The following is a 26,634-nucleotide window of genomic DNA, read 5'->3' as shown; positions in this document are numbered from 1 at the left end:
TCCTCTTCTGATTATCTATATTACGTAGGTCTAACTTTATTTTCTTAATATTACCTTTTGCTCCTTCCCTGCTAGTTCCTGTCCTTAGCTCTCTGACTTTATTATTCTGAGCTACAGCTTTACTTTTGCTCTTTTCTCTTTCCTCTGCTTCTGATGCTCATTATAGTTTCCTTTTCTACAGCTTTTAAACTCAACTCTAGACACAAGCTGATTCATGACAAACTGCAAAATCTACAATTTACAAAAAGCTTATTTTAACAAGTTGTTGTATGTAGCTTTTTGTTGCAGAACTTTTGACCATTTGCCCTTAAACTTGTAATTAGATTAAACATTTAAGTGACGTACAGTATCTGCTGTCATCATATGCATCTCACTGAAGATGATTTAAGGTATATCATGTGTAATCAGGGTTTCATGCACTAAAAACTTTTACCTTTCCTTTTTGCTTTACTTGCCTATTTTCTTCATTCTTTCCCTTTTCAACTAAAATGCATGAGCTCAACCTTATTAAATATAGCGGATATTTTTCTTTTCTTCTGATCTTTAATTACTTTTGTATTGTCTATCATCTTCCCCTTATTTCCAACTTTTCAAACTTATTTTCCAAGCCCTTTCTTTTCCAACGACTCGATCCAGGTCACTTTATCATCTTACAAATCATGCGAAGATCAAAATAAAAATGTCAGAGAAATTTGGAAGGAAATTAATCCAATGTGTCAAGAAACCAAACTGTTTTCTTATTTCTAGTCTTAACAGTGTCACAGGTGCCTCTCGTTGGAAAACATATGTCATCTCTCAATAAAATTGTTCATGCAAGACTTGACTCCTGAATTCTGTGGCTTCATTTTCTTACTTTTATTCAATTGCTTTTAAATATGCCAGTCGTATTACATAACTTAAGAAAAACCACTGGATGCCCTTTATATTTGAATTTTATTAATTTTTTCAAAAGATAATATGTACACAATATTTACAAAATGGCAGTTTTGAATCAGATCTGTAGAGGCATGGGGGAAATGGGGATCAGGGTGAGGCATTGCAGATAAACCTTCAGCTGCAGTTGTTAGTTCGCTGCAACATAAACTATTAAAGCATTGCAGATGCAATACAATACTTACTAGTGAGTGACTAGTTGCACACGGCAAACGGTCACAAACATACTCAACATGAAAGGAAAAAGGTGGGAAGAGAACATTTACTGGTTAGAAAATTGAAGGAGAAAGAGAGAGGGGGAGAGGAGAGCATGCAGGGAGAGTAAAAAGAGAAAGTGAAAAGATAGAAAAGAGAAGTTCAAATGAAGAAGAGTTAAAAGGGAAATGGCAGGAAATGACGACAGCTGACGTGAGGGACATGGGAGTTCTTTCACTGTCAAATATCGAGGAGGGAGTTACAAAGACTGATGGAGGTTTACAGTACATGGGAGCAAAAAATACTGAAAACATGACTCAGGCATCAGAGGAAGAAAAAAAAAAAACACAAACATCCAAACTGAAAATGTGTATTGTTAGTTGTCTGGGGTGAAATTTCTACTATAAAAAGAGAGAGAGGGGGGAAAAAAACCCAACAACAAGGTGAATATCCTGGGCTCTTTCAAAGATGAGACACTTAAACCCTGTGTAAGAAGCTTCCATTTACACAAATCAAAGGCAACAACCATCACAGTCATTCTCATCACACGTGAAGAAACCAAAAGGAAATTTCGTAGCATGGGAGCACACACCAACACTTGTCAAATAGGAAACTGCCTAAATAAGAAATAAAGTAAAAGAAAAAAAAAAAAGCTAAATGTAGAAATGTAAATGTGAATTTTGAGGATAACAATATGTTCTGTATGTCCAGACACATTGTTAGATGCTGAGGGATGAAACTATCTTAACTGGCATCTATTGCAACTCACAAAGCTCCATCCATTTCACAAAATTTATCGAATTAGGTGAAAGAAAAAAACCATTTAAATACTAAACTGTAGGTGTATTCTTTAAAAAAAAATGCAAATGCATCTGGACAAACAGAAAACATCAATACATGGTGACTTTGTGAATCATCTAACATTGTTTTAAAACTAAACCAGTTTTATGTAACCAAAAAAAAAAACAAAAAACAAAAAACATTTTCAAAGATTTGGGTTAGCAGCAAATCACATTAGCAGCAGATCAACATTTTACATTTCGTTATGTGAGGCTCCCATGTATTTTATCAGCTGTATGGCTTCAACTTGAGTGGGTCAAACCAAGACTTTTGGATTTCTCACAATTCACTCCCTCCGGCTGGCGTCTGGAGGTTGAGGAGGAGGAGGAGGAGGAGGAGGAGGAGCAGGCAGCTGAGGAGGTTCGCCCACTTATCACTCCATGTGCTCCTGTGTGCAGCTGTGCTACCAGCTGAAGAATGAGAAGTCTAGCGGTGTGTGAGAGGGAGGTTTGTAAGGAGCGAGAGGGGGGGGGAGGGGGGAGCAGCAAAGAGGACAGGGGATGAGGTAAATGAAGGGGGAGGGGAGAAAGAAAACATGTTGAGATCAATTGTCAACAATGAACAGTTTGCAAAACAAATAGTTAAACCAGGTTGGCAAGCTGATGGAGTTTTGTCCTATTGCAGAAGGTTATTGGAGCACCCTGGTAGCCTAACAGTTACTGCACGTGCTACACGACCGCGACATCCCTGGTTCGACTCCAGCCAGGGACCTTTGTTGAATGTCATACCCATCTCTCCCCCCCTTGTTTCCTGTCTGCCTCTTCACTATCCCCTGTCCAAAGAAAGGCAAAACTGGATTGTTTTGAGAAACCCGGGGGGGGAAAAAAACAAAATAACACACTTACCCGTGTGTGAACAAAAAAACCTAAACTACACACTAACTGAAAAAGAAATCACAGCAGTATCATACAATATTTACAAAAATATAATCTGTAGACAAGTTAACAAGTAGTCTGTACAACGAGCCTGCATCCACTCACATCCTCATCAATTACACATCCTTAAATACCTCAGGCTCAACATTTCAACAGGGGTAATCAATACTGTTCAAATAACTGTAATCAAATTATTAACAAAGTAGTTAAACATGTTTTTTTTTTTGTTGTTTCTTTTTTCAAATTTCAGCACATTTGTTCTATATAAAGACCCAATTATAGCATATAATGAGAAGCAGCACAAAAATAGTCATCCCAGTGAGAAAGGTTGTTTGTTTGGGCAACATTTCTGGACATTTACTTGCTGTCTAATAACTATTTGTATTCTAATGATCCTTTCCTAATCAATAGGGACAAAATAATCATGTAAGACTGCATACACCACCAGCACAATTACTCCAATTACTAAAACACCAACTTCTTGAAATGGGCCAAAATCACATCAGGGGCTAACTCTAATTCCACCATGACTGTAAGAAACAATCTTGTTTTTCATTACTGGTATCAGGCTGAAAATTTGTGGTGTTCATTTTTGAAAAATATTTCATAAATAACAGAATGATGGACATAAAAGCACTAATCTACAATCAGCTTGAATGTCCCTCTTCATTAAGATACTGTCTACATCAGTTTAAAACTTTGTTTTGATTTAAATACTTAATCATATGACATTCAGACAGCAGCGTGTATCTGTGCAGTAAAATTGCTGGGATCTTACATACTCCATTTTTGGCAGAGGATATTGTCAAATTTATTATGACACTTAATTAATTTTCTAATAAACAGTTAATTCCCATAAAAATCAGAGTGCAGCTCCATAATTATTTATCCTTTTGTCAAGAGAAAGGCCAATACTGCTGTCCAGAAAAACACAAGACATAAAACATTTAACACAGAGGAAATGTGAGGCAACATCTCTGGAGTGCCGTCATCCATCTCCTTCCTGAGAAGTCCCTTTCTCTTACCAGCCTTGCAAACACCAGAGCCAGATGTTGCATACAAACCGCACGCTGACATTCCTTGTTGAAGCTGCGTGGTTCCTCTGCTGCGCCGTCACGCAGAATTCACCTTCAGCTGTATTTCAAGCTGGCAGCTTAGCTGCCCCTGTTCCTTTTAAATAACAGCTGGCGAGGTTTACGACGGTCAACCTGGATGATGAGATGTGCTTCACCGCTGCACTTTGCCGTGTTGACGGGAACACGCTGGATTGCAAGTGCTGGCAGGAACTTCTCCCTGAGGATGACTGAGGCATATTCCCTCCCTGCATGAGGCTGCACTGGGATTGAAGATAGAGCTCAGCTTCCAGGGTGTGGAGATGTGAGGAAATCAGCTTGATGAAAAACATTTGCCTGTATCTCTTAGCATACAGAAAGTCAATGCTCATCAGATTTGGACTTTTTCCCTAATGCTGGCCAACCATTTCATAACTGAGTGGCAAGACGGATCAATATTAATTAAAACACACTTTAGATTTCAGTTCATTGCCTTCATGGGCCATACGGTTGGGGCCAAGGAACAGGATGAACAGCCAGCGGTTGATACTTTGAGGAAGCAGGGTGTAGGGCAGGCGTGTAGGACATACAAACCAAAACCTCTTCTTTCAGACAAACTGCTGGCATCTTTTCACGGAGTGATCTCACAGTCTTTAAGCAGAAAATGTAAAGTTGACCTGATTCCACGGGCTTGACTTCTAACAGGAGAGCTGGATGAATGACTTGAACAGCTGTTTGCGTTTCTCTTTTGGTTGACAAGGCTTGAATCTTCAGGTCTTGGAGCTGTTGACTTGAGGAGGGGAAAAAACATAACAGAACACTGTTAGCTTTGACATCTGACGGTGGTAATGGAACAGGAACCATGAGGGCGAGCGCCTCCCTGATCTGGTTCTGTGACTTCTTGGCCTCTAAATGCTGAGATTACATGATAATCCCAAATCTAAACTGTCCACTCACTTTTCTGGCATAACAATGTATCTAGATAACGTGGGCATTAAGCGTACTTACAATATTTAAGTGACAGTGTATGCAGATATTCTCCCTCAAGTTTAAAACAGCTCTCATCTCTGAGTATCAGAAAATTACATCTGCAGTCTGAAAGCTACATCTTGCAGATAAGTTTTCTAGCATTCAAGACTGTCTATATGGGTCTTATATGGTTGTTAGCCTGCCACTATTCTATCTGAACTGGCTGAGGTGTCTGAAGTGCAGTGCATTCAATATGCAAGGATCCGTGCTGGTCCCTAAGCATCTCCCTTCAATGTGCTACCCCTCCACCCCCTCAGGAGGCAGCCAAAGAGGCTGAGCTGGTTTTGCAGTCTATCTTTGTGGGGTCCGAGGGGTAGAATGTGACACCTAGCCCAGTAAGAAAGGCCATACAGGAGTCTAAACACGAGAAGCCAAGAGCGGACTGCACATACTGCACCGGCAAGTCAGGCCTAAACCTGCAGACAGAGGAAACAGAGACATAAAAAGGTCAGAACTTAATTATTTGGATCTAATATTTGCAAATAAATCTTAGTTTTTAAAAACATGACTTACGTTTTGACTATGGCCCGAAGCGCAACCTTTCTTTCCCTCTCTATAAACTTGTCAATGAGGTAGGAAGCCATGCGTGGGGCTTCCAGGTACAGCTTAAAGAAACGGTGATAGTTTCCTAATGCCCAGGCAGCACGGAGTGCAAGAGCATGAGCCACACACACGTCTGCCCGCAGCGCCGGGGTCAGGTACACCAACTCAGTGGTCAGATCTGGAGAGAGAGAGAAATGACCACAGTTCAAATGTAAAGGGTCAAAGTGTGTATGTAATGTGTGATAGGGACCAAAAGCATACCTCCAGAGTTTTTAGTGAAGATGTAGTACATCAATCTATATGCTGTAAACTCTCCAATGTTCTCTGAGGGATTGTCCTTATACAGGGCCTTCAGCTGAGTCTGGCACTGATTGAACTCTTCATGATCACCCTGAAGACAACACAAAACAGTCACCTAGTGTCTAAAAATCAGTTATCACTGACGGCTGCTACAGCACTACTAAAGGGGAGCTGACTCACCTTTTCCAGAGCAATGCGTGCGTGACACTCATACACTTCCACTGTGAACTCAGTACGAACTCCCTGGACCTGCGTGGTTGAGGGGAAACACAAATAAGTTAAAAAAAACAGAGGAAGAAAATGCTGACATGTAAACAGGCTTGTGGTTGTGTGCCTCCGCCAGACAGTCAAGTAGCAGTTTACTTTCAGACTGATAATACTTGTAGTGATGCCTTTGAAGGAATTTAATAAAGAAGCCACAGTTTCAAGGTCAGCACCCAAGATTAGTCTCACAAATTCAGTACTGACCAAATGTGAAATATGGTCACTTCAGTTCATTGAGTCCAAACAGACGTTTGTGCCAGATGTAATGAAGTTCCCTCCAGGCGTTCCGGAGATAACTTGTTCACAAGAGAGGGATGGACATGAGGTCACAGTGACCTTGACCTTTGACCACCAAAATCTAAACAGTTTAGCGTTTCCCACAGAACCAAAGTCTATTTGCGGTGGAAGCTGACTGAGTGGAGAAGCAGCTCCATTGCTTCACATTGTGTCAAGCAAATAAAACATTTTTTTTTTTTAATTGAAATTTAAAAATCTGCCACACAGAGGTACTTGGGGACCTGTTGTACAGGAATATTATTGTGATTGCTGATAACAATTTGATAAGATGTTTTTATAGATTTTTTAAAATCTGCCTGTGTAGAAATGAATGGGATATTGTTATGATTTTTGCATCTAATTATCAAAAATGCTGCAGTAAAATAACATGGAAAACCACAGAGATACCTAGAGACTCGTACAAGAATATGCTGTAGTTTGCTGATAACTGCTGCTAACAATTTGATTTGATTATTTTAGGGAATTTTGAAGATTGGAATCTATAGCGTTGAGTGGGTGATTGTTTTGCTTTGCTATGTGATTTATAAAAATGCTGTAGTGAAAGAACAAGACAGTAATGACAGATGTATGTATTTCAACAAAGGAAAATAAGAAAAAAAAATAGACTCTTTCCTGTTTTAAACAACCTATGTGGCCATTCAAGTTTAGATTTCTAAATTTAAGAGGTGCACTTGAATGCACCGTGAAGTCCCTGTCGGTACCCACATGCTTTAAAGCGATGTAGACACGCAACTGATTTTTAAGTGGAGATAGTGTGACTGCGCCTCTCCAAAATGTAGATGGCATGACATGACCACCGTCTTATCTGCATCATCAAGACTCCTGAAGAATCATGTTTTGATTCAGAGAGTGCATGGGGAGAGGGAAGAGTTTACCCATTTTAAACAGTAAAAAAAAAAGAAAATCAATATGTGGCGGTCAGTGCTGATGTTGTGGCGGACCACCACAAATAAATCAATGTATGGGAAACACTGCAAGAGGACATTTGTGCCAAATAAGAAATTCCCTGACAGATGGACAACCTGTAAACATAATGCCTCTGACCATGGCAGAGGCATTAAAGAAAGACAAAGAAACAATAATTATGCGAAATGTAATATGTATATGTAAGACAACACACCGTGAGGTCCTGTCGTATGGATTTCATCTGTTCACAGGCATAGGCGTAGTCCTGGTGGGTTTTCCAGTGGGCTTTCACAGCCTGCAAAGATTTTCTCAGCACCTGAGTGAAAACAAGTTCAGAAATAGATCAAAGCCTGGATCTTGCCGCTGTGAGGCAGAAGGCTAGGAGACATGAAATGTAGTCATCACATGTTTTGCCATACAAACATCCTCTTTCTTTCCCTTGTTTCATGCTGTTCTCCTCTTCACAGCACAGAGATAAACCGATCAAAGAACACTTGAATGATTTAAAAGAGTGTGAAGAAGTTGTATTCCCTGATTTCCACACGGTAGAAAACATTATCCTGGGACTGTAAAAATACAGCAAAACATTCACAAGGATGATAAAAGAGTATAGCTTACATGCACAGGGCGCACAGTGGAGGGGTCAGGGGCGCAGGTGAGCCTCAGGTAGGATTTGGTGATGTCCTGACATGTTCCTACAATGGGGCAGTCCTCCCAGCTGAGGCCCTCCTGTGTCCCATCAGGCAGGTCGAGGGCATTTATAGACAGAACAAGGGGCTCTGAGCGAAGCTGCTTGTGGAAACGAGCTGCTCTACTCTGCTTTTTGGCTTCTCGGTTAGGGTCATGGAAATCCAGACCAGCATTGCCACCTTTCCTCTTCTTTCCAACAGCTGAATTGGTTTCTTCCATGTTTCTGTGTGAATAGGAAAGGGGTTATTCATGAGCTATCTCCATGGAATAGATTAGTAAAGAGGAAAAACAAATCCTCCATTTGCAAAGTATGGGGCCTAACTTTACCATAATTTTAGGAAGGATATATTTACCGTCTCCCTCTGTTGGCTTTTCCTCCTCTTCCTCGTCCCCTGTCTCCTCCTCCACGTCCTCGATCTCTGTCACTACCGCGGCCACGTCCCCCTTTCTGATTTCGTCTTGACAGCTGAGGTCGGAGGTCACTGGAGATGCTGCTGTCTGACTGTGAGCCAGAATCACTGATAGCATAGAGACACAAGACATTTAGAAAGGAAATACATTGGGTGTCTACAGTGAACAAACAACATGGGGGGCATAGTGTCTTACCTGCGTCTGTGCCTTTGGTTGCTGCGGTCCCTGTGTCTGCTGTGGGAGGGGGATGGTGAGCGGGAGGACGAACGTGAGGAACTAGAAGATGGACTCCTTTGAGAAAAGATATTCCTGTAGTGGCCCAATCTGTGTCCACCACCTCTGCCTCGTGAAGCTGCCGCTGTACTCCCACCACGGCTGATTGAGCCATCTCCTGACCTCTGTAGTGGTACAGCTTCCCAACGAGACTGTTTGACCTTCAGTCTACAAAAAGGACAAAGACCCAAATCTCAATGTGTGTTCAAACTACATATTATCAACAAGTAACAAGAAGTCCATTTACTTCCCACAACTAACTGTAAACAACTGTAAACAAGTGCACTCGTTTAAAAGAAATTTCAAAGATAACAGCTTAGATAAAAAATACTACAGTACACACCAGGCAAACACTGATCCACTAATAAACTCACTCTGGCAATGGTTCACGGTTCCAATCAATGGTGTAAGCTGAGCCATCCTTTAGCCGGTCCTGCAGAACTTCCTTCAGTACCTTCTCTGTGCGATCTTTGTCTTCCTCTGTCTCACAGGCTGTAAAACAGCGCTGCACGTATTCCTTCATGGCTTGGGGCCAGTCTTGGGGTCTGTATAAAAAAACATTCAAAGTCAGTCCATTTTCCACAAAAGTATAAGACAATAAATTAGAGGACAGTCAAGTTCTTACCGTGTCTGAGCACCTCCAGATGCAGCACTGGCAGTAGCAGGAGATGATGGAGTTGGATTCAGTCCTGAGGGCTGCTCGCCGGTAGGGAAAGCCTGATTGGAAATTGCAGAGCACTGAACCTGATAGGGCCTCTTGGAAATATTGAACTTCACAGCAGCGGTCCCAGGTGCCTCTGTAATAACAAAAAATAACATGAAAACTAAATGAAGAACATTGGTCAAATATAGTTTCAACATGTCTGAAACAAGCATGTTATAACCTCATTAAACTGCAATAATAGAAACAAGGAATAAAGTATTAGTAAGTTACATATGTCAAAACCTCTGCAGTAATTCAGTTGAGAAAACATACTTGTCAGCTACCTAAATAAGCCTAAAAGTTTAAATCTTACGTTTCATTCGATGCCAGAGTTGCTGTCCTTGCTTTTGGTTTTTGTTTTTGTTGGCCTCTCCCCTGCCTAGTCCTGGTACATACTGGCCTGGTTGTTGTTGGGAGGTATTCTGTGAAGGCTGGTAGCTGTTCTGGGCCTGGAAACCCTGTCCATAGTTAGGCCTTCCCTGGGAATGATTGTAAACTTGCATTTGGCTGGGGTCACCAGGTGGATATGGCATGGAACTGTTGGTATTGTAAGCATTTTGTGATGGAGGAGGGGGGTACTGGGAGTTGGGTGGGGGAGGGATGGTTGGGGGTGGAGGAGGAGGGGGTTTATCTGAGGTGGTTGGGCTCTGAGGGGGCTGGGAAGTAGCAGGAGGGGGAGGTTGTGGTTGGGAAGGATAGCTGGGGGACTGGTCTTCCATTCCAGGCACTGGGGGAGGCTGTGAAAAGAAAAGAAAAATGCAATTTTAGCAGCACAGCAAAATTTGGGGATGCTTGGGGGACAAAGTCATCATGCATTACACCAAACGCACTGCCATACTATTACAAAAATTTGGACATCTAAAAAGGTTGACAGAGTTACTGATCATGTCCATTGACTCAGAAAATAGGTCATTTTCTGGTTTTCTAAAACCAAAAGGTGAGCAACAAACCCCATTGGTTAGGACTGTGATTATACCTGTGAGTACAGACGGGATCTATGACCAACTATGAAATTTTAAGTATTTTTGCCTACAACTTTTTGTCACATACCTGTCCATTAGAGGTTGGAGTTCCTGGGTAAGGCCCTGGAGGTGCACCATACTGATTTGGTGGATACGCAGTTCCATACTGTGAATTCAGAGAGAACCATGTGATTATTTTTGTCACATCCATTATTTGTACAAGTGTAACTATAGAACCTTCTCCCAATCCCTCAGTATAATGGTGTTGTTGGTGAAAAAGAAGTGCAAGCCCTACAGCTAACAGTGCTGAATGCCCTGTATTTGAATCAAATGTTACGAGAATAAAATACTGATAAGAACAAAATTCCTTTTTGTACTTACTGGACCCATTGGGTAGTAGTAGTTATAGGGGTATGTGTAACCAGGATACTGCTGCGGATTTTGCTGGTACCACTGATAGTATTGCTGCTGCTGTTGCTGCTGCTGCTGCTGAATGGCAGCAGAGTCAGTCACTGCTGGCTGAAACTGACCAGCCTGAAATGACACACATGCAGAAATAGCCATCACATTATGATTCAGTATGGAGAAGATATCATCAAGCAGGGACACAACTGACAATGCTGCAAGAATTTACTAACAATAATAACAATAATAATAATAAATTTCTACTTCCACACTGTAATTTCAGGCATTTCATAAAAAGGCATTACCTCATGTTCCACCTCTATCCACCCGTTCTCTATTTGTTTGAGCAGCATTTGCATTTTCAGATCTCCCCAAATCTTCTGTGATAAGATCCCCCAACATAAATCTCAATAACAGGCCTGACAAAAATCAAGACACACTATAAACAAAGAGATAACAGCTGACCTCTGCTGTCGTCCGGTTGGTTTGTGTAGTCTTAGCAGAGCTCTGACTCTTGTTGATGGAGGCTAGTGCTTGTCTTGCTTTCTCCCATTCTGGGTTTTCATGAACCTGGCCGTCTGCAGCAGCACCATAGGACCTGCCATCAACATAAGAACATTAGTCAGGATGTTTCTGGAAGTACCTTGATCAAAAGAACAAATAAGCCTAAAAGTAATGAGGTTGGGTATTACAACATTTGTAATTGAATGATAACAATTGTCTGGGGTGAATTTATAAATATATCATGTTAACAAGTCATTCCGAAACAGGTTTGACTGGATAAGTTTAGTAAACATAATCTAACCGTTAGCTGTTAACCGGAAAATTCATCTTTTAACGTTTCTAAGTCCCCCTCCACTCAAACATATGTTTTTCTTCTTGTTCCTACAGTTTACTGTTTGAGCTTCACTGTGCAGAATGATGAATGTGTAGAGTCTGACACTAGAAGGCTATTTTCACTTTCATTTGCTGAAAGTGAAAAGTTTCCTACAAGCCTGATTTGTGACATCTCAACTAGTTTGGAAGCCAATTCTGGTTTAATATTCAACTTATATAAGTGTGATGTGGAAATTTGAAGCCTCCAGTGCACAAACACTTCACTATACAGTGAAGTAGGAGGTATTTTGTGTCCAACAGGAAAACTTTTGATATTAAAAATATTTGCATTTTCATGGATTCTGGATTTTTTTAACGTAGGAGAAGGAGTAGATGTACTTTTAAGGATTTTATCAAAATAATTTACCTTCTTTTGTGTTTTATATACATCTTAAAACATGTCTGGAGGGGATCTTTAACGTTAGCCTGTAGAGGTAAAGCCAACCAAAATATTTCAGTTACCGGGTTAACTAAACCAACAGTTCTCAACCAGGGGTCCGGAGACCCCTTGGGTCCCCAGAAAAATGGGAAATATTTTAATTTCATTGACTAGAAGTTAGCCCAATGAGAGGATGTATGAGAATGACTATACTGTTCATAAGCGTCACACTCTTCACTGTTAGTCTGCCAACCTACAGTATAGACAGTTATGGAATAATTAAATTTTATCAGATGGGGATCCCTGAGACAACATCTTATCAAATACTGGTCCGCGGCCTAGTGTATAAATTTGGGGGTCCTTGACACCAAAAAAGGTGAACAACCGCTGAACTAAACCACGTAAATAGTGTGTGCTAACGTTAACTTGTCACCTTTGGCTAATTTACACATCAAGTTAGTTGCACCAAACGTTACCAAGTTAACGCTAATGTTTGCAGTGTTAGTATATTCCAGTATGGCTTTGAAGAGTCATGATTATGTTAGGTAAGCCATCAAAACCAAACCAGCGGCCTGTAAGGGACGCTCGATGTGCCAACACTTGTCAACACCGTGAGCTGAGCTAACGTTACATCATTACCTGAAGATTGTTGCCAGTTATCGTGGCTGTGAACTGACGTAGTCTAACGTTATATTACATTAACTGACCGTGTGTGTTTTGGGTTTTCCGTGGCTACAAAGTGTGACCTACCAGTTAGTTGTTGGGTTTGCTTGTGCCGTGTTGGCCGCCATTTCGCCACAAGGCAGAGTTAGCGTTAGGAAGCTAACGCTAGGACAGCTGCTAGCAGGCTAGCGAGAAGCTGTGCTAACGTCGTTAGCGTCAGCTCCGTGCTAACGTCGTTAACTTTAGCTCCGTGCTGCTACAGTTAAAGTAAACAAGATGAAGACACGACGGCTAACTGTCGGATTACAAGAACAGCAGCCAGCCGAACGTCACTTACACTATCTATCCTAACACTTCAAAATCTTATATACTTGGATTAAATGTGCACGTTTAAAAATGAAGTGATCACAAACATATTCATTTCCCTCTTCGTTAACTGCCAACTTCATCTGACCGAGCTGTAGAGATACAAAATGGCAGATAAGTAAAATTGGCCAAGTCAAGTGACGTTCTGCCGTTGTACTGTAAGTGTTTTGTTACCCAGAGTCTATCATCTCAGGCACATTTTACGTCCTCCTTGTGTGTCGCTCCACCAATCAAATGCCTGGGTTACGCCAGAGCCGGATGCAGCTGTTGTGCCTGCGAGGCTAAACGCAGGAAATTACTTACACCACTAATTAGTTCCTTATTTTACTGAAGTACGCAGCAAAAAGGAGGAAAGACAACTTTCTTCAGCCTAAGAACTAATAACATCCCCAGTTAATAATGTTTTTGTCAACATTAACTCACTTAGTTAATTCATTATTTGTCACCATGACAACAATTAGTCCTTCACTACAGTTGACCCTATTTGGGAGAGCTGGCAGTTATTACATGCTATGTTGTTTTCTTGTAGATTTTCAACAATAGATCTACTTGGTGTTCTTAAATTAGGGTACATACATTTTCCCTACCTTCCTGTGAATCACACACAGCTGCAGGATGTGTTTGCGAATGTGTGTGTGTGTGTGTGTGTGTGTGTGTGTGTGTGTGTGTGTGTGTGTGTGTTTCACAGAGGGGAGTCATTTCCTGTTACACAGTCTCTCCCACACTTGATCCATAGAATTCAAGTCTGGAAGTCTCTATGGAGAGCAAAACATATTTGCAACTGTTCTAAGGTTCATAAATGTGTATTTTGCTGCACAGCAATGAAGAGCAGGGCTAACCATCTGTCTTTTTAGAAGATTATCCTACTGGTGCTATTCTTGTACCAAATCAAACAAAACACTCACACACGTTCTTTCTTTTATTTGTCATTTTATGGGACTTGAGGGTGTTTCATATATTGTATATTGCCTCTTAATACTGACATATACAGTAAATACCATAATGTTGATGGGAAGACTAAGGTGTTTGTTTTAAATCAACATAAACACTGTCTTACTTTTGTGAATGTTATCCTATCTAATTTCAAGATGCAAAGCTTGCAAATAAAATAAACTTACTGTATTTAGTATAATTTCCAGTCTATTTCTCACAGTGAATGATATCATGTTCCTGCTGAATGAATAATTTGTTCCCATTGTTGTCTTGTCGGCTACATCATTACACAAATATGTTGAGCATTTGTGACAAGATCTCACAAACAATGACTCACTACCAGGCACCATTGTATGAATACCTGGTGTTTGGAAATGCTTGTTTCTTTAACCCATGGCAGGAAGCTGGGTAAGATGGATTCTTAAAAAGCATTTCTACTCTATACAGTAATACTTATATAAAGTAGCAGTCAAAGGTTTGGACACACTCTCTCATTCAAGGAGATGGAAAGGATCCAAACCTCTGACTGGTGCTGTATATATTTAATATGATACACTAAGTGAACATGGTTATATTTTGTAAGGCTATGTCTGCCGCAAATTCAGGTTTTCGTCAGTCTTTTTTTAAGAGCGTCTTTAATTTATTGGTTGAATGACTCAAGAGAGGTTACGCACCACACCGACACCCCAAGTGGCGCAATAAATGAGGGCTGACTTCACTGACGACATTCCTTAAATGACGACATAATTGCAGTGTATTTCAAGTCAAACCCTTCACAAAAGAGTTTAACTTTCAACAGTTAGAAATGTATTTTTTAGTCTGATTCCAGTATTTTTAAACCCAGTATTTTTTTTAGTTGGACTACTTTTAAGCAAACAACCAATTAATAAAGGATCATTTATTTCTCTGCCTAAATTTAATGGCTGTGTGGAGCCTGCTTTGAAACAGCATTTAAGACCTTCATGCTGGGAATTTTAAACAGTATCGCTTTATTTTACAACTGCATAATTTCCAGAGAAATTTGCTGGACAGGAAAAAGTCCTTAGACATTTATGTTAGTTGGAGTTTGTGTTGAGTTTGTAAGCAGATATTGATTTTCAGAGGTACTTTATTGAAACAGCTGCTCCATTTAAAAGATACATCTTGTGATATTCTCTGTTTTTCTTATTGTAAACAAATCCCTTGAAAAGACTAAAACCAACACTCAATTGGTCCTGTGAGTACTTTCTGTGCAGCCAAAGTCTGATGTAGTTTATTCCTCAGTGCCAGCTCCATTGTCCAAAAATGATTAAAAAGGCATCAATAAGCCAAACTGTTGCACTGGGTGACGTTCTCCTTCATTATCATGAACGTGGCCATTGTAGCTTATTTTAAGTCAACCCCACAAAAACCACACTGCTGTAAAAAAAAAAAAAACAACCTCGGTCTCATTCCAGTGCACCAAATCCACTGCAGAAACAAATGCACCATTTACCTCTGTTTGAGTAGCATTTGCTAAAAACTACAAAGCCCAGTTGTTGAAGAAATTTTTTTTTAAAGTGAAATTGGGAGGACTTTACCTGTCAGTATTTCTAAATCCTGGCTACAGTTCTGGGGATAAAAGTCAGTGTTGAGGAGTAGTTAACTACATGTAGTTCAATTACTAGTGTAACTATATTCAAATCAGTAGCTTTTTCAGTAGTTAACTTCTTTGGGTCATGCAATTTAGGTAGTTAATTACAAACTACATATTCATAGTATTCTCATGACCTTTTACGCCATACAGTATGGCATAATGCCACAGCTCATTGGCCAAGGTTGTCATTTGATGACAACCACCTGCTATTTGATTAAAATCACAAGATGTCTGCGATTGAAAACTATGAATTTCCCCAGAAATATAGAATTTTCCTGATTCCACCTCAACAATTGCTCCCTGTCCTCTCCTTAAAACACATTCCCGGGCTGCTTGCCCCAGTCCCTAAATCAAACACACCAACACTTTACTTTAGTGTAAGCTCATATTGTACCTCTGTGTAACAATATGAGCTTCCAGACTCAGATTATGATAATCTTCCATCATGTAGTTTGAATGCAGTTGAGCTACTTTTTGAAAGTTGTTTGACAAGGTATTTTTTTGTGAGTAGATGTAGTTTAACTACTTTTCATTGTGAAGTAACTGGCAAACTATAGTTTTAAAGTAGTTTCCCCAACACTGCAAACTGTATAATTTTTCCATTACAACATAAAATTAAAATACTTTTTAACATAATATTTATAAACCTAACCATTCTTCAACCAGTCATCTTGCTATTATCGCTCAATCCATAGCTCACAATTATAACACAGAGTGTATAACTGGAAAAAAAAAAAAAAAAAAGTACTCTGTGGTTGACTGTTACTCTCGTTTATATTTAACAATGTGGTTTCCCGATCTGGTGAAGTCGACAGCAGCTTTTTTGATCCAGCTCTTCTCCCCAATAACCGTCGCGTCACTTCCTCGCCCCATGCCCATCCCTGTGGAAAAAAAAAGAAACTTCACACAGACAAACGACGGCGAGGAAAAGAGCGAGGGAAAAGTCGAGAGAGAAGCGAAAACAAAAAAAATAAAAAAGAAACCCAAATGAAAAAGCTGGATACTGAAGAGGGAGCCCAGCAAACACCAGAACATACTCTTTAAAGTAAGTTTTCCAGTCTTTGAATGTTTCGCTGACGCTCACTCAGCTCAATTGATCAGCAGACTTTGATCTAAACGCTCCTCTCATTGCTTTGTCAATACTTGTCGCTTTCGTTTCCACTCGTTCAAGTTATTAATTATATATTGAACTGATAGACTATTTAATTGTTATTGGGATGTCTTAAGGGTTGGGGTAGGCCCGTAATGCCCCCCTCCCCTCCCAAAACTTAACTCCCTCTCACACACATTCATAAACTTAAAGAGTGATTGCTCAAATCCTGGTTTAAAATGTATGATGTTGATAAAGAAATAATTGTTATGCTGGTTTAACTGAATAAAAAGTCAGGATCAAGTTTATAGGGTAACATAAGCTCCCACCCACTGTAATAATTATTAATTAAATTGTTTCATTGTCGTTTTTTTCATACTGGAATCAAACTGTAATACCCACCAGACTAGTGGTGTGAGGGATTCAGTTTTTTTTCGTAGAGAAAGTTGCTGTCTTGTTTTTGTCCACACACACACCCCTGAGGGTAGAGAAAAGTATGTGCTAGCGTTGCATGAGTGTGTTTCAAGTACAAGTCCCAGCATGGCTTTCACAGCCACACCAGTGCCAAAATGCTCATTGGTTTCCCACATTATTGCACAACACGTTGAAGCTCCTACGCTGCCCTGTCTTATCAAGAGGCTGGATGGGGCTGCGGTATTTCACTTGCTCTCCACACATTTTTTTGTACTGTACTTCATTCACTTTGTGCTGGCTTCAATGTATGACACCTCTTCCTCCTTATTTTGCCCTCTGCTCCCCTTTACCCCAATCTTTTAGCAGTCATGCCGCTCCATAAATCATCCCGGGCCCCTCGCCTGGACCCTACCATGATCTCAGCCCCGCTGGGTGACTTTCGCCACACCATGCACATTGGGAGAGGAGGTGATGCCTTTGGGGACACCTCCTTCCTGTCCACTCTTGGTCCAAGTTCACCCAGCTCTGATCCGGGCAGTCCAGGGACCGGGCCAGCCGCTGATGCTCAGGTGCCAGTCAATCACAGCGATCTTCACACAGATGCTCCAGATAGTCCAGAGAACAATGAGCTTCAGCACTCTGAGTCAGTGTCTTCGTTCACTTTGGACCTGGATCTGGATCTGGGGCCTTCTATGCTGGGGGATGTACTGGGCGTGATGGATGGATTGGGACTTGACTGCGATAAGGAGGATGTGTTGAGTCCCAAAAGTGGCACAACATCCTCAGTGGAAACAAAGCAGGGAAAAGGAGCCACGGAGATGTCTGTGAACATGCAGAATGAGCTGAACGGGAAGAACTTGGTTGGGCTGGATGGAAACCAGGTGGGAGACAACAGAATACCAGATGGGAATGGGATCAAGCCAAAGGGGATACGACCAAAAGTGCGATTCAGCGACAAACGAGAGGAGATCATTCGCCAGGTGTCTGAAGAGGAAGAGGGTCAAGGGTTTGACTTCCAGGATGAGGATCAGCTGGCGTGTCGGAGTCCAACGAGGGGCGAGAGTGAGAAGGGCGAGAGCCTAGAAGGTGGAGGTGAAACCGAGCTCACCAATCACAAAGTAGATTTGCCTCCTAGTCCTGCCTCATCACATAGCTCGGAGTATGAAGGAGTGACCCCGCTGGACAGGAGGAGGGTCGACAGCTGCCACTCAGAGACTGATTCGGAGGAGGAGGAGGAGGAGGAGGAAGAGGAAGTGGGAAAAGGCTACACATTTGAAGATGAGTTTGATGATGAGATTGGTCTATAGGGGAAAGGTTTTCCCTTGAAAACAGATGTTTTGCTGCAAAGTAAATCAAGTATACTGTATTTTCCTTAATTCATCACTTCAGTATCATTTGAATGGGAGGTTAAAACTGAATACAAACTGGATTTTTTTCAAGACTACAGAATGAAAAGCTGTACAGTTTGAAGACGATGTTGCTCAACTGGAAAAGACATATTTATGTATTATCTATGAGGGTAACAGATTTGCCAAAGACACACGTTTTGATCAGAAAAAGCAGTGTCATATAGGGGTTTTTTTTTTTACAGTGAACGGTTTGTAGCACTTTGATTTATTTCATTCATCTGGAAGCTTTGCTATGAAACTGTCTCTCAGTGGAAAGTTTGATTCAGGCTAAATGAATGATGCTCGCTTTAATTTTTACTCTGTCTGACGTTTGCCATCTAAAAACTGTGTATTGAACTTTTATGTTATAGTGCCTTAAAGGGAGGGAGCTGTATATTTACATTATTGTTTCATGTGCTATATCAATGTCTTAATTTCTCATATTGCATGTTTATTACAATCTCCATGTCTTCTCTCGATATAAGTCTATTTTATTAACTTTACAAACTGATGGTTCCCAGAGACGACATCAGAAAATAAAGTTATCCTGTGTATAATGAATCACTGTGAACCTGTCACATTCCACATCTGATAATGTGAGTTTCTCTGGTTCAGACCAAATAAGATGTGTTTTCAGAGTGCAGTTACTTTGTTTTCATACCTACCAAAGCTATTCTTTCAAGCTGTGGGGCTGGACTGATACTAAAAATGCAAAGACAATCATGGAATTTAAAGTACATGCGTTTGGCTTGTTATGGAAAAAGTATTTTATTTCATAATGCTGTAAAAGGGGGACACCATTATGCTGTTGAACTGTTGAAAATGCTGGTTTGAACATGTGTTATCCTGTGGTTTAATATGGTTTACAGTGAAAACAATAAAACAACTATTGGGATTTTAAAATGATCACCAGACTTGGCTGTGACTTTCTTATTTCCTTTGATAATGACTCCTGGGCAAGTATTCACTATTCATAGTGAATCTCAAGATCTTGAGGCCTGGACTTTATTATTCAGTCAAAATAATTCTGTGCTTTTCTCCATTATAGGAAAATACAAGTAAAGCAGTCTACACTTTATCTCTAAAAACATGAATTCTGGTAAAGAAATTAACTATGGTTTCAAACATTTTATTTTAAGCATGCAACAGGAAATGCCTAAAATAGCTAAAACATCTGTAAACCATACAGACCTAAAGATCAACAGAGAAGATAACACCATATGGCGCCTACATGTATCAATAAATGTCAAAAAGAAGAATTATGACCTACAAAGCTGAGTTATATACATTATTACAAGCCCCTTGATGGTAACAAATATTTGGATTTGCTGCTATTTACACATTAGATGTGTACTACTAATGTAAATGGAAAGTCATTTGTTTCTCTCAACATACACACACACGCGCACACACACACACGCTGTATGGCCACACTACACAGATATTGTCCTGAACACGTTGAATCCTGACAGCGCCGTGGAGACCATCACACCAGGTATCTGTTGGTGCCAGTGAACCTCCTTGATCTCCGACTGACCCTGATGCAGGAAGAGTAGTTGAGGGGGCAGGTCTTTCATCCCCTCTGTCCTGGCACCCACATCACATGACTCCACGGACAGATCCCATTGGCTGACGACATCGTCCGCTCCTGACGCGGCAAACACACTTGAGTCCGTGGGGTTCCACTCCACGGATGTGATGGGAGCACTGTGCTGCTTGAAGTTCGCCACAGGCCGCCCGGTCTACAGACAGAAGATGAGTGTTGTGGTGTTAAAGCTGTTCATCATTATCAATATCATAAAAGTATCAATCATAACACAAACACTGATTTATAAATCTGGATTTTCTGCTTCGATTTTCATGAATTGCATCAAAATATTTCCAGGTTCTAAGAAGAAATTGTTTGATATGTTGGGAAATTTGCTTTAGAGCTGCAATGATTGATTGTCAGAAAATGAATCGGCAACTATAATGATAATCTATTAATCACTTGGAGTCATTTTTTAAGAAAGAAAAAATGCTACAATGCTCTTGTTTCAGCTTCTTAAATGAATATTTTGTGGTTTCTTTTTCTATGATAATAAAGAGATTTTTTTTGGGTTGTTAAGTGAAGAAAGGACATTTCAGGTTGCATCTTGGGCTTTTTGAAACCATGACTGACATTTTTCACAATTTTCTGGCTTTTTATAGATCAAACAACTGATCGATCAATTGAGAAAATAATCAACAGATTAATTGAAAATGAAAATAATGGTTCGTTGCAGTCCTAATTCACTTTCTTTGCGGTGTTATCAACTTTCTTTTGTAACTCTTGGCAAGGAAGCAAATTTGCATATTTCCTAAAATGTGGAATTATTCCTTTAAAAAGGTAAATTTGAAGTGGATTCCAGTATTGTGATGAAGGCAACACGTACAAACTGTTGTGTAACAGATACAAGATAGAACAGATATTAGTTAGGTGGGGATGCCAAACTTTGAAGGCATTACATGTAATACTACAAGCCTTTAATAATGTTTGTCTTGCACTACTAATAGAGGATTAACTTCGATGTGATGACACACTGATCAACATCAAACAGGTTGTAACACAAAGCCTGAATAACCCTGTATGGTTATCAGCTGAAGTGCTGTGTAGGAGTTAAATGACTCCTACTGAAGATGCTGATTAACTTTGCCAATGAACATTTTTTACCTTAAACTGTCGCAGATCCCACACTTTCAGAAGCCCGTCATCCCCTCCAGACAGGAGGAATGGTTCGCTCCTGTTCCAGCTGATCACGTTGACGTCTGACGTGTGAGCTTCATTGGCTGAGAGCATGGAGTTGGGCGGGGCACGGATGTCCCAGACACGAATAGACTGATCCACTGAACAAGATGCAAAAACCTTGAGCAAAAGAGAAAGTCACATACTGAGATTTGATCTTTGAACATAACAAACCCTGACATGTCTTAAAAATCTTCCCAGACAAGGAACTTCACTTCATTACTTGCTCTTTGTGTTCACTACTGTAAGAATGTAGAGGCAAAAAGGCATCAACCAACGTCAGACTAAGGTGCACATGCACATAACTTAAGCTTGTTTGGTGACTTATTATCTGTAGCAGCTAAGAAAACACATAAATTACATATTTCTGTCTGTGATGGCACATTCCTTCAGTGTTTACAGGTTTCACTTTTAGTCATTCATTCCTCTTACCACACCCTGGTCTTCCATCTGTAAGCTTATTATTAATCCTTGTGGGAAAATGTGTCCTTTGTGTGAGAATCATTCTTACTATTTAAGATCAGCTCCAGTCCTGAGGACAGCATGTTGGTCAAGATGGGAATGAGGACACCAAACATGTATGTCAAATTACAACATCCATGTCTAATATTTAGCATACAGATGTTTTTAGTTTAGAGGGAACCCCACACAAATAGAGAAGAGCCCTGTTTGGACCTTGTGGGGGTCTAGCAGGCACAATGCCGCCCAGTAAAGCATCATCTACCTCAGTCTGATCTGCTATGTTGCCATCATCCAACAAACGTACCGTAGCTTCAGTAGGCGACCACTGCAGATCCTCTACAGACTTGCTGTGGGAGCTGAAAGGTCGTTGGTCAATCTGCCATGAAGTCCCTCCCTCCTGTGGCTCCCACACATGGATGTTCTTTTTGCAGTCTCCACTGACGAGACGACCTGTTAATTAAGAACAAACAAAATATTAACTATACAAGCTGTTTTTTATATTTTATTGTTCTGTCCCAAAACCTACTGCATACTCAGCCTTCATCATGAATTGCCCCACCTAAGATTTTGTTCCACCTTTAGTGGTGGATGTGCAAATTTTAGCCTCAGTAACTACAACTTGTGTAAATTTTAGAGCTGCAACGATTAGTCAATTGATGAAAAATTTACGTGCAACTATTCTAATAATTGATTTATCAGTCAAAGTCATTTTTAATGAAAAAAACAAACAAACAATTAATAGATTATCAAGAAGAGAGATTGACAAATGAATCGATCATTAAAATAATTAGTTGCAGCCCTAGTATACTTTGCATTTTTGCTGATCATGTTCCAAAGTATAAAATAATGATTTTTGCTAAAGAGGTTATTTTTAAGGTCTTGTTTGTTTGAGTTTTACATATTTAACAGTTTGTCTTAGATTTCAGTTACATTTTGTGAAAAGTTGGGCCACTGTCCAAGTAAAAAAACAAAAAGAAGCAGTACGAGCATCCTGCAGAATGCTTTTGCCCGCAAGTATTTAATGCTTTGCGTTATTGTGCATATTTGGTTGTGTCTGGCATTAACAAGTTGCAGTTTGGGAATTTATAAGGGAACCCCTGATGACAGAGGGAGAGAAAATTATATCTTATGTTGGGTACAGACTGTCCTTCTCATGTTACACACACACACACACACACACACACACACACACACACACACACACACACACACACACACACACACACACACACACACACACACACACAACAAAGTCGACTACGTGCAGTCAGGGACACTTTCACTATCACAGTACACCACATGAGGTGGTTACCCAAAGTAAATTTTGATGCCAAGTGTCAACAAGTCCAAAAAGTATGAGTACTTTATCTTTTTTTGTCTACAAATTGGATTGTAGGCAGGTAGAAGTGTCACCTACCAGGTACGGTAGGCGACCAATCAATTGCGAAGCCTTCACTCATGTGTCCTGAGAAACTGAAGAGAGCTGTAGCTTCCTTCTGCTGTTTGACAAAAGCTGCCATGGCAGCAGAACTGTGGACGGCCTCCAGTTGAGATCGGAGGTCAAATATTTCTACTTGTCCCTTCTCTGACCAGACAGCAGCCAGTGACTGCTCTCCACGCTGAGTCACCTGAGAATGAAAAACAAAGTGAGTAACTGGGAAACTTGGAGAAGATGATGCTGATAAAGGAGACTTAATGGATCAGCTTTATAAAAATTTCAACATACTCTGACTCTGTTAATCCCTCCATAATGAGGCATCATGGCCAGTTCCATTTGTGGCTTTTTATCTTCGTCCTCCTCATCATCGTCACTTTCTTCATCACTGCTTTCCTCCCCCTCTTTTTCTTTCTCTGTTCCGTAAAGGTTATGCATGCGCATTACGAGAAGTCTGCAGAAATATAAAAGGTTTTCAGATAAGAAGACTTAGAAAACAAATGGCCCCATTATACACTCTGATTGAAAGCACAGCAGCACATCAAACTATTTAAGTGATAAGTGTCTAAACAACTCTCACCTATATCCAATTGGTGAGTTTCAGTATGAAGCAAAATATTCCTTTTTTTATAGTGTTTCTTTTAAAAAGGAAAATTCCCAGCTCCTTCCATGCTATTTGGATAACATCAAAACAAAACTGAAACTGCAACAACGATGAAAAATCCTGCTGCACTCTGATTTATACACTGTGGCTTCGATTTCCAAAACTATTTGCTGCTTAATTTGTATAATTTGTCATTTCTTCTATTAGCATCCACTGTCTGCACCTTTGCAATTAAAATGTAAGTACAGTATAGTTAAATACACCACCAGTCAGAGGTCATTGAACACAGTGCATGTGAGCACTCTTAGTAAAATATCCTCAAATTAGAATATAAAGTGATAGATCGGTTTAAATGAACTGAATGTTGAAGCTTTAGTTTTGTGTTTTTAAATATACAAACTTAACGGGTCTTTTTCAGTTCATCAAACAGTAAGAGTCTCATTATGACAGACCTTTTTCACAGGAGACATTTTTACTTGTTATAGTAGGAGAAGCACAGGTGTTTTAACATTCAGCCATCATTACATATATTATTCATACTTGTGCTTTGGCTTCTGTGACGATCTGCAGCTTTTCAGTTATTGTATCCCTAAATACATCAGCAGATGTCACTCCACAGCCATTACAGACCGGAGGAGTAATTACACCCATTGGTGTTTTAAAATAATGTGTTAAAATAAGCTTGAAAATAATCTAAAAAACAGTGATTTAAAGAGGTCGTTTCCAACCTTTCATTTGAATAGATTATAGAGGCCTGAAATAGTGAACTAGTATACAAAACATTAATTGTCCTGCACAATACCTGCATAATGACAGGACTCTTTTACAACAGAAACATATTCCTGATGGCAGTTTTTTAAGGGAATTCACAAAAAACAACAACAAAAAAAGAGCACAATTTCATGTAGAGGAATTTTGTTTTTATGAACCACTATCATTGTAACCATCTGGTGACCCCTTACATATACTATATCATAACCACTTGTGGAGGTCTTGACTCCCAAGTTGGGAACCACTGCCTTTAAGGGGCATCACCCAAACCATTAAAAAACAGCCTCACACCAAATGTAACACCTTACCAGAAGAATTTAAATTTAAAAATTTAAAGCATAAGAACTTAAGAACTCAATGTAGGGACCAAATACCTTGATATTGATATTGTAAAAACAGTGTAGGGATGACTATTGGTGCTTTCACAATATACTTACACAGAATGGGTGGGTATAATGAGTAAGTGGGTAAAGGCAAATAATGGAACAGCTGGAACAGTCTGTTACGTTCAGAAAATTACATCACTTTACTGTAATGCAGCCTTCAAAACCGGGAAAAGATAACACTGACGTCATATCATGATATTACGATATCAAGACCTAGATTTAAATGTCTAACCAGGGACAGGGGCTGCAAATTAACTTCAGCTAGATGCTCTGTATACACAGTACATCTGTTGCACTGTTTGTATAACAATGTTTATTTGCATGGCACTTGTTACATAAACAAATACCTGAATACTCAAAATTATGTGCACAGGGTCCAGAATTATGTGCACATACGTGTGTTTATATTGTCAGAGGTCTGTACCAGTGATGCAAGAAGTATTCAGATCCTTTACTTAAGTAAAAGTAGCAATACAAAAGTGTAAAAATACTCCATTACAAATAAAAGTATTCATTTCATCCCTCTGACTGATATATTATTATATATGACATATCATTAGATTATTAATACTGAAGCATCAGTGTTAGAGCAGCATGTTACTGTTGTAACTGCTGGAGGTGGAGCTGGTTTGAACTACTTAAATACACTTAAATACTTTAGTCTAGTGGTTCCCAACCTATGGGTCGGGCCCCTCCAAAGGTTCACCAGATAAATCTGAGGGGTCGTGAGATGATTAATGAGAGAGAAAAGAAGAAAAAACAAAGTTCTGATACACAAATCTGTTTTCAGTTTTTGGACTTTTTCTCTAATCTTTGATTTTTGGTGATATCTTAGGTCATTTGAACATTTACTGAAATTGAAACCATGTGAGAAGTTTAGAGGGAAAAATCACTATTTGGTGGAGCTGTCAACAACTCATAGACATCTGAAATGTGACCCCGACTACACACTGCTTTTTGTAAGACGTCAAAGGCTAAATAGGTTGGAAACTACTGGTTTCATCTTTAACAATGTGTTGTATTTTAAAGCGTGTTATATTATCCATTGTGTCAAATCTTCATCTGAAAAGTAACTAAAGCTGTCAAATAAATATAGTGGAGTAGAGAGTACAATATTTCCCTTTGAAATGTAGTGGAAGTATAAAGTAGCATCAAATGGAAATACTTAATATTGCAATTAAGTATAGTACTTGAGTAAATGTGCTTGGTTACTATTACTTATATATACAGACTTTATACTTAAAGATGATACCAACCTGTTCTTCAGAGCTGTATCAGCTTGTGTTCCTGCACAGAGCAACATGGACAGAGGAAACTGCTCCCTGCTTTCTCCATCTGCGTCTCTCAGGATGTCGAAGCTCAGACATGGAGCACCTGAACACAAACAACAACACAAACCTGCTAAATTCAACCTGCAGGTCGTGCATTGATGACAATATTGATAAACGAGTGTCTAATCTAGCAGCTAACTCCGAGGGACTAACTCGCCTGTTTGGCACTCGTGGTACATGCGGTACGCAGACCGGTCCATCTCCAGCTCCTCTCCCGGCTGAAGCGGCTCGATCCCGGGGACGTACACTTTCTTCTCCCCTTCTCCGTCCTCCTCCATCTCTACTCCTTCATCGGCATCGCTGCCGACTTCGTCCATTTCCTCCATCTCGTCTACTTCTTCGGCAAACGTGTCTTCATTGGGCGCAGACATCTTGGCAGAGTCAGAGTTTGCTTACTTCCGGTATGTTGCGCGGCCACGTGGTTAAAACACTCTGTCACTCCTCCCCTGCTGCCTCGCTCTCCCCCACCTTTCCCTGTC

At 40.1% G+C, this 26,634-nt stretch overlaps 3 protein-coding genes across 4 annotated transcripts; 1 reads left to right on the top strand and 2 right to left on the bottom strand.

The window, feature by feature from the left end:
• Positions 1-914: 914 nt before the first annotated feature.
• leng8 (leukocyte receptor cluster (LRC) member 8) lies at positions 915-13,079 on the bottom strand. Its single transcript, XM_067601329.1, has 15 exons — positions 12,684-13,079; positions 11,144-11,276; positions 10,655-10,807; positions 10,362-10,439; positions 9,625-10,048; positions 9,234-9,405; positions 8,983-9,153; positions 8,531-8,776; positions 8,278-8,442; positions 7,853-8,147; positions 7,449-7,550; positions 5,948-6,016; positions 5,729-5,858; positions 5,438-5,645; positions 915-5,340 (listed from the first exon to the last, which is right to left on the bottom strand). The coding sequence occupies exons 1-15, from the start codon at positions 12,722-12,724 to the stop codon at positions 5,178-5,180; spliced, it is 2,550 nt and encodes an 849-aa protein (XP_067457430.1). The 5' UTR covers positions 12,725-13,079; the 3' UTR covers positions 915-5,177.
• Positions 13,080-16,144: 3,065 nt separating this feature from the next.
• On the top strand, positions 16,145-19,308 carry cdc42ep5 (CDC42 effector protein (Rho GTPase binding) 5). Of its 2 annotated transcripts, none has more exons than XM_067601327.1 (2): positions 16,145-16,555; positions 17,381-19,308. In XM_067601327.1, exon 2 carries the CDS (start codon positions 17,383-17,385, stop codon positions 18,319-18,321), a length of 939 nt encoding a protein of 312 aa, XP_067457428.1. In that variant the 5' UTR covers positions 16,145-16,555; positions 17,381-17,382; the 3' UTR covers positions 18,322-19,308. The 2 variants fall into 2 exon arrangements, with proteins under 2 accessions (XP_067457428.1, XP_067457427.1); XM_067601326.1 differs by having other exon boundaries at positions 16,147-16,555; positions 17,378-19,308.
• A 75-nt stretch (positions 19,309-19,383) lies between these two features.
• On the bottom strand, positions 19,384-26,570 carry grwd1 (glutamate-rich WD repeat containing 1). The gene is made up of 7 exons (XM_067601325.1): positions 26,313-26,570; positions 26,081-26,198; positions 23,355-23,517; positions 23,046-23,256; positions 21,933-22,078; positions 21,095-21,286; positions 19,384-20,144 (listed from the first exon to the last, which is right to left on the bottom strand). The coding sequence occupies exons 1-7, from the start codon at positions 26,524-26,526 to the stop codon at positions 19,836-19,838; spliced, it is 1,353 nt and encodes a 450-aa protein (XP_067457426.1). The 5' UTR covers positions 26,527-26,570; the 3' UTR covers positions 19,384-19,835.
• Between the last annotated feature and the right edge of the window lie 64 nt (positions 26,571-26,634).

This window comes from Thunnus thynnus, chromosome 10 (genome assembly GCF_963924715.1).
Source record: "Thunnus thynnus chromosome 10, fThuThy2.1, whole genome shotgun sequence".
Taxonomy (NCBI): domain Eukaryota; kingdom Metazoa; phylum Chordata; class Actinopteri; order Scombriformes; family Scombridae; genus Thunnus; species Thunnus thynnus.
Note: the sequence above shows the minus strand (reverse complement) of the source record. Positions and strands in the feature narration are given on the sequence as shown.

Bases quoted from the DNA above. Each gene is read 5' to 3' on its own strand.
- leng8 (XM_067601329.1), bottom strand. From the start codon at position 12,724: ATGGCGGCCAACACGGCACAAGCAAACCCAACAACTAACTG. The intron at 10,440-10,654 runs GTAAGTACAAAA...CTGAATTCACAG, and splicing joins ACTACTACCCAATGGGTCCA to TATGGAACTGCGTATCCACC. The intron at 8,443-8,530 runs GTAAGACACTAT...CTATGCTATCAG, and splicing joins AACCAAAGGCACAGACGCAG to TGATTCTGGCTCACAGTCAG.
- cdc42ep5 (XM_067601327.1), top strand. From the start codon at position 17,383: ATGCCGCTCCATAAATCATCCCGGGCCCCTCGCCTGGACCCTACCATG.
- grwd1 (XM_067601325.1), bottom strand. From the start codon at position 26,526: ATGTCTGCGCCCAATGAAGACACGTTTGCCGAAGAAGTAGACGAGATG. The intron at 23,518-26,080 runs GTTGGTATCATC...ATATTTCTGCAG, and splicing joins GATACAGCTCTGAAGAACAG to ACTTCTCGTAATGCGCATGC. The intron at 20,145-21,094 runs GTAAAAAATGTT...TTCTGTCTGTAG, and splicing joins GGGATCTGCGACAGTTTAAG to ACCGGGCGGCCTGTGGCGAA.